This window comes from Elaeis guineensis, chromosome 1, assembly GCF_000442705.2.
Source record: "Elaeis guineensis isolate ETL-2024a chromosome 1, EG11, whole genome shotgun sequence".
Taxonomy (NCBI): Eukaryota; Viridiplantae; Streptophyta; class Magnoliopsida; order Arecales; family Arecaceae; genus Elaeis; species Elaeis guineensis.
This window is the reverse complement of record NC_025993.2, coordinates 176,552,936-176,564,636: the sequence shown is the minus strand read 5'-3', so window position 1 is coordinate 176,564,636 and position 11,701 is coordinate 176,552,936. Positions and strand designations below refer to the sequence as shown.

The 11,701-nt window shown below is 36.8% G+C and overlaps 1 protein-coding gene across 4 annotated transcripts; it reads left to right on the top strand.

The window, feature by feature from the left end:
* Positions 1 to 739: 739 nt before the first annotated feature.
* On the top strand, positions 740 to 10,702 carry LOC105039788 (LEC14B homolog). Of its 4 annotated transcripts, none has more exons than XM_010916056.4 (11): positions 779 to 856; positions 2,686 to 2,723; positions 2,820 to 3,204; positions 3,343 to 3,462; positions 4,644 to 4,721; positions 6,478 to 6,654; positions 7,201 to 7,278; positions 7,577 to 7,752; positions 9,147 to 9,302; positions 9,665 to 9,725; positions 10,211 to 10,702. In XM_010916056.4, the coding sequence occupies exons 3-11, from the start codon at positions 2,854 to 2,856 to the stop codon at positions 10,403 to 10,405; spliced, it is 1,392 nt and encodes a 463-aa protein (XP_010914358.1). In that variant the 5' UTR covers positions 779 to 856; positions 2,686 to 2,723; positions 2,820 to 2,853; the 3' UTR covers positions 10,406 to 10,702. The 4 variants fall into 4 exon arrangements, with proteins under 4 accessions (XP_010914357.1, XP_010914360.1, XP_010914358.1 ...); XM_010916057.4 differs by having other exon boundaries at positions 784 to 856; positions 2,686 to 2,729; XM_010916055.4 differs by having other exon boundaries at positions 740 to 856; positions 2,686 to 3,204.
* The last annotated feature ends 999 nt before the right edge of the window (positions 10,703 to 11,701 follow it).

Sequence of the window (11,701 nt, the reverse complement as noted above, 5' to 3'; positions counted from 1 at the left end):
GCATTGTCCTCCCTGGTTTAATCAAGGTATGCATAATATTTCTTGCAATAACCCCATCCACAATTCTCAAACCGGAAATCTTATGCTCTTCAAGCAAAGCTAATGCAATGATGCTGAAGACCAGCTTTGAGATAACCCTCCATCAGAAGCGAATAAACAGAATCATTTGGTTGAATCCCCCTAGTTTCCATGTCAGAAAGATGGCTTCTTGCTTCATCAAGCTTGTTAGCTATAACTAAAGCATTTATAGGAGCATAAGTTTCCACCTTCCACATTCGAGCAAACACCACTCTAAAACCACCTATCAAACATCCTGACTACATTCACAAGGGCTCGGCGTCGGCGGCGGCGGAGGCGGAGGCGGAGGCGGAGACCGGAAAGGGCCGGAGGAAGTCCAGAGCGTGGGAAAGATCGCGGTTGGGGCCATGCTGGGAGGGAGGGGGGAGAGGGAAGCTATAGAAGTCGGCGCACGGCTTGCCGGCCCCTGAGGGGAGGAGGTGGGCCTGTGGCAGGGGTATTTTGGGAAGAAAGAGAGGGAGGAGGTTACCTAGAGAGCTTGGGAATCAATTCTGCTCTGCAGGATAGGATCAAGACTTGGGCAAATTTAAAATACAATTAACTGATTGACGCGTGTCCCATCCAGGAGAGGTTTCGGACTATACGATGCACGTGTCATTTAACGAGGGTGGTCGGACTAACGCGAGGAGTGGATTTTTATGGGACCCACTCCATCCCCCTCTTTCAGCCGCTGCAAAGGTCCACCCCCTATTTATCCCCGCGACTCCAACCCCCTTTTCTCTCTGTCTCACGATTGCGGTCGAAGGTTTGGAACTTTAATTTCGAGAAGGCTACAGGGGTAAGTAACACAAATATTTCTTTTAAGGATTGGAACAGATTTTTCTGGTTATTTTTCCTGAATTTTTTGATCTGTGATTGCTAATTTGACTGTTCACGTTCCAACGATTCGTGAGGTTTACTTTTAATCAATCTGATGTATTTTCTTTTTTTCCGATAAAGACCCATTTTTAAGTAAATGAGTGAGAAAGACTGTGTTTTGAGGAAGATATCGTTCTTTTTTGTGAATAGACATAGTGCTTCGTCGATTTTTTTTTTTCTTTTATACTGGCATCAAAGAGAATTTGGACCCGTAATATTATTTATAATTTTCTCCCCTTTCTTGAGCCCCAAGTTAGCTGCTCTTTCTTCATCACCATCTCGTAAGTTTCCAAATACATAGACTGATTTACATTTCCTCCCTTATTTTCATGCAAAGATGGGATCAACCCATCTTAATTCACTGAGAGTATTGTGGTTACATCAAAAAAAATGAGGCAGAAAAAAAAATTGAAACAATGCCTCGTGAGGTGCCTGACAAGGTGGAATATAGGAATGATGAGGGAAAGGAGGTGAAGAAGTATGGCTTACAGAATCAAGCCTACCCATCATCTTCAATTTAGCTTCATCCTGATTAATTTTAGGAAGAGCAGCTGAATTTGGTTCTTCGGTTCTTTGTTTGCTGAAAGTTTGGTGCTAAGGATCGCATATCTTTCACCATCTAGGTGGCATTTGACCCAAACAGGATCACCAAGATAATCTTAGATCACTGGTGATCCTTATCCCGAGGTAATTTGATTCCCGATATGCTAAAATCACCGCATTTGGTACGCTATGTTCCAGTGTTTAAATATTCCTAGGTATCCATGAGTAATATATTAGGTATTTTATGGGAATCCAAGGTCACTGACCATGTGATATCAAAACTATCGTGGATATATTTTATAAAATATATTTATTAATCATATAAATATATTATAATAAAATATCAATATATTTATTAATATATTAAATATTAATATATTTTATAAAAAATATATTAACTATTATTGTTGAACTAATATTTTTACTTACACTTATAATATATCATTTATTAATACTAATATTTATTCTGATTAAGAAAATAAGGCATAAAAGAAATATATTAATTAATTTCATTAAAATATAAAGTACAATAGGATATTTATCCTCTAATTTAAAATTATTGAATAATAATATGATTAATAATATATTATAATATAATATATATCATAAATATAGTATTATACTATCAATATGATATTATATCACATATATAATATAATATATATCATAAATATAGTATATATAATATTAATATAATATAATATCATATATATAATATTGATATAATATATTAATGACATATTGATATACCAATTGTTTTATGGGATTGAGAGATATTTTTGTCCACAAATTTTAGTCCAAAATTACTGCACAGAGATGATCTTGGATTCTCAACCTTAAGGATGGATATTGGATCATCGGGTTGGGCGGTGATTTAAGGAGTGATATTGATTTGGGATCACTGCCACGTAGAATCACCATGAGGGAACCAAATGCAGTGATCTTATCATCTCAAATCACATCATCCTTGATTTTAGGTTGATCACCCCATACCAAACACCTCGGTAAAGATGTTTGTGGTCATACATAACGGTCCCAATGGATTTTGACAAATTGGTATTTCTTTACATCTTGTGGTGACATTTTCTGCTTTCCTTCAGTCTTGCTAATTGTAGCATGTTTCAAGTTGAAGGGATGGGCTAATTGCTTATGCACATGCTTGTGTTTGTTTTCTGATTTCTCATGTTGCATGTCATCTTCCTGCAGTCACAAGAAGGTTTGGCCATTGGTTCTGGCATTATGAGGTTACAGTTATGGATGAGACACTTGATTTTGATATCGATCTTAATTCTGCACTTGTTTTTGCAAAGGCGTTATTGATACCTTGAAGTATGATGCAGATTAAGCATTAAAGAGTAGTTATTGGTCTGCAACATGCGTGGGAGGGGGTATACTAGTGGTGGAGCATCTTCCAAACAAATGCTTGAGAAAGAAACCTTTACCATTGATGATGAAATCTCTCATCTTACCAAGATTAGGTCAGAACCATGTGAGAATGTTCGTAGGGCCATGCCTAATGAGCAAAAGAAACTTATCCCAATGATTAAGATGTTGTCGGGAAGAGAATTTAATTATTCTGGGAAGGGAAGGTTCTCTTTAGCTGACTGTTCGCATCTTCTTGGTCGATGCCTGCCCATCAATCTTTGTGGTGGGGAAGGGATGGATAGTGAAGCATATGTGTCTCAGTTCTCCTCTGATGGTTCACTTTTCATTGTAGGATGTCGGGTATGATGTGATTAAACAAATGTTGGAATAATTTTCAAATGGAGACCACTGAAAATTTGGTTCCCTGCAGTAATGTCTCAAACTTGTTGTTCAACTAACACCTTTCTATTTGTCCATGTTTCTTTAATTATTAATCAGAGAAGCCATATCAGAATATACAATGTCGATCGTGGGTGGAAAGTGCAGAAAGACATCAGTGCTCGAAGTTTGCGATGGACGATTACTGACACATCTCTTTCACCTGACAAACGGTTTCTTGTAAGTTTCCATCACTTCTTTGCAGCCATTTATTGAAGGGATTTTCTTTAATCCTTATTGTTTGGTCTCTACTTTTCAAATGTCTTTAATTCATCATGGTTATGGGGGGTCATGACTACTTTAGAGTCACCAACAACAGTATTGCAGAACTAACTGTTATGGAAATAGAGCCATTCAAGAGCCAATATGTCAACTTATGACAAGTGTTAATATTATCAACAGTTAACATGAAATTTGCAGATATACATCTTCCATTTTACAGCTTGCAACTTACAAGTAGGGTAATGGATATGGTGTGATGTGGAACCCACCTATTTATATTTTATTAAGAACGCAAAGCCTGGTCGGACCTTCTTGATTATCAACTACTAGGCCATCCATGTTTGGGTTGATATGTGATTTCTTGTTTATTGAGGCTAGATCAAGGTCATATAAGGCTGTTCAAAATGGTTAAAAACTTGATAAATGCATTGCTGTCTTTAAGCTATAAATGGTCTTATATTTTGTGTTCAAATGGAGTTTAAATGGTATAGTTAAATCTGATTCAAGCTTTTCTGAGAAAAAAGTTTCACATAAAAGTAGTAGTTAAAACTAACTATAACACTCAACGATTTACCAAATTTGGATTCTCTGGTTGACCAAAATGGGCTTGACTTTATAAGAATTTGAGGAGTTAAGCCAAGATAAATAGTAGGTACGAAGATACAAAATTAGTGGAATGCATAAGTACTCTTGATATTAAAAGGTCAGGAGAAACACAGAGAGAGAGAGAGAGAGAGAGAGAGAGAGGGTTATGATGATTGAAATTGAAGAATACAAATAATAAAATGTAAAATGGTAAAACAAAAAAGTTTTAATTGCATTGTCAAAAAAAAAAAATTTTGCAAAAAACAGAATATCTATGGAAAAAGGGAACGGTTATAAGGAATGTGAAAAATAGAAAGGGAGGAAATAACTTCGATTACTGATGGGGTTGTCAGGATGGCATGCTTACAGTAAAAATCAATGCTGAGGTTCAGGGCAAGCTTTTTGCAACAACTATCAAAGAAACTACCTTATATAATTAACTTATGATGGTATTCCAATTTGAATAATTTGGTGTATTGCATTTCTCTTATTTAATGTTTTGAAATGATATCTTTTAGCATTCGTCATCCAGTTTGTTCTTCTTCTTATTGCAGGTCTACTCCAGTTTGTCACCGATTGTTCATATTGTAAATGTGGGAACTCCTGAAACGGAGTCAAGGGCTAATGTCACTGTATGTTCCATGCTATAAACTCAAAAATAAATTATTAAAATTATCGAGGGTTATCATGTTTCACTTATTTGAAGCAGATGTACTTTGTTATAGAATTTCTTTTAGCATTCTCTGTGAAGTTATATAAGGGCTATAAATAAAGAGTACCGAGCTAAAAACCAAGTTTTAACATCCTCCTCTAAAGGAGTTGAGAGCTATGCCAAATCAAGCATATCACCTAAGATGGGTTGTATATTCAGAAAACGAGTATCAAGTAATCTGATATCTCATTCTCTGAAGGGCAAGGAATGATGTTGCTATCATTGTTGATCTGAACTGAATGATGTTGCTATCATTGTTGATCCGAACTTTGTCAGGTTCTCAGCTTTTAATGATTTTTAACATATGTTGTTGTCTTGACACGTTTGTGAATCTTGTAATGTACATTTCAAACCTAAAACCTTCTTCAAGCTATATGCCTATAATTGAAACTGTCCAGTTATATCTCCCAAAAAACATAATTGGTATAAAACCTTAAAGTTTTTTTTGTAAATATAACTTTGCTAATCAAGAAAAAAGGATAACACCCTTATTTTTCTCATCTTGAATGTCTTTTCAACAAATGAGACCACCAAACCAAATCTCTTTCCCTCTTGCTTGCACTAATAGTCATTCACCAAAGAATTCTCGACAACTTGGTGGCAATCCACAAAAACAACAAGCATAAAACAGTTAAGCACACATTACTCAAAGTGGCAACAGCATGTTATGTTACTCGAAGAAGGAAATATACAACATCTGATGAAGCACATGATCTTTCTGACAGATAAAGCTTTTAACTTCTTGAAGTATACATAGTTTGATATTGTCACAAGGTCAAGCTTTGGGAAACATGAACCTTTCTAGGTGTTCGAAAAGAAGCATGCAAAGGTGATACACAAGAAGACCTGGGTGGGTGTGATGAGAAGCAATCAAAAATGCCATGTTGTCAAGAAGATAGGGTTATAAGGGAACAAATGGAGTTTCATTAGTTATAAAGCTCATTTCAATTGACTATGTTGTATAATGCATGGCTATTGACCTCATAGTTCTTAAATGAATAAATGAAATGGACAGTATTTACACATCATGCAGATAGAGTGACTAGGAAGAGTTGATTAACAAAAGGTGATGTTTTTTTCCTCTTGAAAATGTATATGAGTTAATCCAGCAACTTGCCTAATTGTAGGAATTTCATGTGGCTAAGATGTCATTCAAGGTGTCCATTTTCTTTCTTAAATTGTATCACTAAATGTTTTAAATTTCGGTAACAGACCCCTTACTGGTGCCCTACCAGTACAGATTGGTATGTTACCTCGTGTGTTGACAAGTGGTATGTTGCTGGAGTTGGCACAGAACTCATACCATGTCTTGCTCTAGGGTACACCACCCCATACCGGTCCGATATCAGGTGCAGTATGGTTTCGCCTTACTGGCTGTTATGGGTCAATACTTAAAACCTTGAATATCATCCATCTAGTATTTCCACTATTCTTCTGCATGTACAATTGTAATATATAATATAGTAGTGTCTTCTTTATTTTCCATCATTTGTCATTTTTATATCTGGTAATCTGTTTGGTGCCATGATATCATATATATTTTTTTTCAAGTAATCTCAAAGTGAATGCAACCTAGTTCATCTACAGGTGCATGTTGGATGGTGGGGTAATTGTTACTTCCTTCTCATGCCCCTGATGCATGTATTTGCTTAAAATAACTATTTCATTTTGTGCAGGATATTCATGAGGGTTTGGACTTTAGTGACCATGCTGACAGTGATTATTCCTTTGGGATATTTTCTGTTAAATTTTCAACTGATGGTCGAGAGCTTGTTGCGGGAAGCAACGGTGATTCAATACATGTTTATGACCTGGAAGCAAATAAGATGACATTGCAAATTCCAGCTCACACAGTATGACATTCTTTGATTTTATCATGCTAATGGCTGAATAATTTTTTTAAGTAAAAAAAATTATGTTTATATTTATGCTTTTTTTTTTTTTTGATCTTGATATGAATATATGATATTCCTTGCGTGCTCTTCCTGGAAAGAAAGAGACAATAATGCATGCCATGGTTTCAGCCAATTTGGTTGCCAAAGTCTGTAATGCCTAAGATGCCAATTTTCAAACTTAATAGCTTATAGTTGTTGGAGTCTCCAACCTTGTAGCCTCATGTGACTGTTTTGTGTACAAATGTGCATATTCTCACACACATTCTTGCTTGCTACTGTTATCTGACTGATCACACCTTTTATAAGGATATCTTGTCCCATGGTTTACAAATTTTCTGTCTTGCCTATTTGAATCATGTTGTTGAAGTAAAACTTTGGAGATATCTGAGGTTGAGAACGAATGGAGGAACCAAGGATACGTCTTTGGCTAGATGCCACCATTTGTACATTCAGTATTTCAAACACCATTCTGAAAATCTTTTCATTTCTTGACTTTTCTTCCAGGCTGATGTGAACACTGTAACCTTTGCTGATGAAACTGGTCATCTCATATTTTCTGGGAGTGATGATAATCTTTGTAAGGTAAATACTCTCTATCTTGCATCAAAAGCAGGGCTTTCTTGCTCAGTTTTCCATTGAAATCCTAAATATGACTCCATTAGTAAGCCTCCTGGGGTGGTGCTTGTCTGCTTGTCAGTCTGACAATCACAGAAGCACCACATCTGGTGGGTCACTTGCAGAGCCATATCTTATTCTCCAACTTGTATTACCATTCTTGCTCACACAAATATCCTAAGAAAGGAAAAATTGATTTCTTGGTGTGTGTTGAAAGAGCGTAATTACATTTGGTTATGATATCCGTACGTTATATAACCTTCAGGTTTGGGATCGGCGCTGCTTCACATCAACAGGAAAACCAGAAGGGATCTTGACTGGTCATCTAGAAGGCATTACTTTCATTGATAGCCGTGGGGATGGCCGTTATTTCATTTCTAATGGTAAAGATCAGACTACCAAACTTTGGGACATAAGGAGAATGTCCTCCACTCCGAAATTGTAGGTGTTTTTTTCTCCCCCCTTTTTTTCAGGTTGATTTGTTTTCTATGCAACCATCTTTAAATCACATCTCTACCAGTACAATGCCAAAGGTGTGGGCGTGTCAATGGATGGCATGCATGATGTCCTTACTTTTTGGAATTCAGTCAGCTTTATGTCTACTATCCTCTCTAGTATGTGCACCCCTCCTGACTCTAACTTGAAGACAGAAATAGGAGTACATCAACCAAGAATGAGAGTGTATTTGATGGTAGCCAATCACTTTTTGTCCATTCAAACCAGTCGTGTGCATTATACATGATGACTGACATTTCACTCTGGATGGGATTCTGGCTGTCCATCAAATATTAGTCCTTGTAAATTAGTCAAATGCCATGTGCTGTGCGGTATTGACAATTTATGAACTACCAGCAAGACATATCAACTTTTATTGGCTTGGAATAGCCATCAATCAATAACTCAACTTCTGTCACATGTACAAACCTGCAGACCTGTATGTTCAAAGAAATTGCTGTGACTTTTGAGAACCAACAATAAAAGTTCTTAAACTGCAGCAATACTTTCAGTTGGGAATTGGCCATAACTCCTATGATGACACTACAGAAGACACCTCTCAACTTATCCAAGATAGATTTTTGAGGTTTTGATTGAATTTGCTTTCTTAGTACATTTTCAGTATATTGCTAGAGCATATTGCTGACATCGTATTATGGCAAATGAGGGTACATTGTGACTACAGCTCCTTGCTGCCACAGCCTACCATTTTCTACTTGGTAAATACATGGTCATTATTAACTTTTTATTTTGACAACTTATATAAATTTCAGCCTAAAGTTTGTTAGACATATCTCTAACATGTGGAGTAATACATTTTTATCCATGACTTTGCAGCTATGATTGTGCATAGACGTGTTTTCAGTTATGCATCAATAGATTCAATTTGTGGATTAGGATAGAACTGTGCATGTTAATTTGTGGTTATCATATTTCCATGTTGGCATGCTTGTAGGCAATATGCTCATATATTGGTTGATGCACAGAACCGGACATGGAAAACTTCTATAAACATCAAAAAATAAAATACCAAGGCATGGTGCAAGAAAGAACCAGCAAACAAATAGTGGTTGGGACGTGGAAATTAATGCATGTTGCATACTGTGATAAACATGTATAATATATCATGCAGTCATTTATATTACCTATTTACATCTTAGGAGGATGCTATTTCTTTCTATAAATGTTGTTACATGTACTTATCTCATTGAAGTCCTCAATCAGAATTTCTTATCCCATTTTCTGGTAGCTTAGGAGATTTTTAGGGGTTATTTTAATCTGGGTTTACTACTAGCTTATTTTCTTAATTGTTGAAGCAGTTGTTCTATCTGCTTGTGCAGTTCCACACCAAAACGTTTTTATTGGGATTATAGATGGGATGAGTACCCAGCGGAAGCCAGAAGACAGAAGCATTCCTCAGATCAGTCATTAGCTACATACAGAGGTCACTCAGTCTTGTGTACTCTAATACGCTGTTACTTCTCCCCTGCATATAGGTCAGCACTGAAATTTTTTTTTCCTTCAAAATAGTAATTCCAAAGTTCTCATTTTAAGTGCCTATTTTTATCCTCCCAAAATATGCCCATTTTGACTGCATTACAGTGGACTAAATTGCATATATTAGTCTATTTATTGTCTGTGAAGACTTAAGAATTGGCTATTAATTTGCACTTAAACATTATGCCGTTCTTCGATAATGCAAGAACTGTTTGTTTAGTCTCGAACCCTTTGGTGCATCAGAGATTGCAGCTTGAATTTGTGACCCATTTATGTTTCCAACTAAAATTGTAGTTTTGACACTCATTTATGCTTGCCTGTTTTGTTGTATACGGTAACAACTTGTATTTACTTGTTGCAGCACCGGTCAGAAATACATATACACAGGATCAAATGATGGGTGCGTTTATATCTATGATGTGGTATGTAATCTGAAACATCTCATATTCTTACCATTTGCCCTTTTCCCCAAATATTTATTTTAATCAAGTTTTCCAATTTACACAGTGCAATTTGTAAAATTCAATGCTAGCCTGTTCCTATTTGTGAACAAAGTGCTGCCAAAACTAATGCTGTAATTGTTTTACCTCAGTAAAAGTTTAAAATCTTATGAATACCAACAATCGCTTCTCTATACTGACCCAAAAAAACCATAAAAAGAAAAGAAAAATAATGCCACATCAGCATCTGAATTTTGCTGGTGCCTTGATAATGTGAAGATATAAAACCTGTCCATAAGGAGTTCGGACTTTTGGATGCTTCCAGTGATCTGGGTTTCTGATCGTGACTTACTTTCTTGCTTGCGCTTCTTGCTGAGGCCTGGTTTTGGCTTTCAAAATAACAATCGGAACTGCAGTGACTGTGAGGTGTGATATGTTGATGCTATGTTAACTCTGCAATGCTTCAGGTGACTGGAGTTACAGTTGCAAGACTTGAACGGCATGCTGCGACCGTTAGAGACTGTAGCTGGCACCCCTACTTCCCCATGCTTGTCAGCTCATCCTGGGACTGCTCCATTGCTAGATGGGAATTTCCGGGAAATGATGAAGATCCTGGGTTGCCTAAGAAGAAAGCGAGGAGGAGACGTTCGCTAAGGCTATAGAACACAATATTGTAACAGTAAAATTTGATATGTGATGTCCAGTGGCTGATGAATGCTGATTTGTAAGTATGCCTGCAAATGTTTCTTGCAACTACAGAGGATATAATAAGCATCATGACATGATCACCATATTTGTTCATGTGTTTTTCAGCCACTGTCAGAATTTCATTGCATGATTGGGTGATAGGATATTTTGTTAGAAATGCTAGTAGGTGCCTCCTACCCTGAAATGTGCCTGGAAGGGTTGTAAGACTAATGTTTGGCATGATATATTGGAGAGTTGGGATGTTGATGACATTTTAGATGTGTTTTAAGGAATTTGAATGGTATACCAGAATCCATAACGATGGTCCATCATTGCACAGCTAACTTGGCCTTCCTTCCAAGGATCGTTTGCTCTCTGTTTTCCAATCTACTAAGGCAACTCCCTCAAACTCATAAAAGACCGACTGGAAAGCTCTGTGACTTCTGGATCGCACCTCGGTGGGGTCTACCACATTACCCTTTGCAATGGGCGGTCAGAATACCAAATTAATGGGATGAAGCAGTGCAAATTAAAGGGTGAAAGAACTCTGTGATGGTCCTGCTTTTTCAGGACATACCTCCACCGAGATTGTAATATTCCCAAGGTATCTCATCACCTTTTCAGTTAGAAATTGTCTTTATCCAACTTTTCTGGGCTAGAGAACGACAAGGTGGTAAAGGAAGCATTGCACAAGGTTTTTGACTCAGGACGAGCTTAGTTTATCTTAAGCAAGGTGCGTCGAGGAATTAGACTGCTGCCAGTGGAAACTATAGAGATGCTGCAGTGCTGATCCTAGATTCTAAGATGGGCTCAGAACATTATCATCTGTCTCTAATCTCCACATAAGATTGAAGTGCGCACAAATCTGAAACAAAAAAAATTCAGAAACAAGAGAGTTGTTCATAAACTTCACTAGCCTAGTAGGGAAGGGCATCACACGGTACTTAAAAGAAGACATCCAACTTGGGTCATTTCTACCCCTAGAGAAAGAACAATTGCTTGCCAGTGAGCTCTCAAATAGGAGAATTACAATCTAGAAAATGAAGAGTGTTGTATCGATCATGATCACCATCACAATCCTGTAGCCATTTCCCTATTACTTGCGGTCAGCATTATGGATCCTCCTATTTAGAGCCATCTCTGATGTTTTTCCAAATTTCTCTATATCCTTTCTCACAACCTTGATCTATGTTAATTTAAATATTTCTTTTCTTTTCCTACAACCTGCAACATAAAGTACATCTCCTTGTAGAAGGCTCCTCAAATCTTCG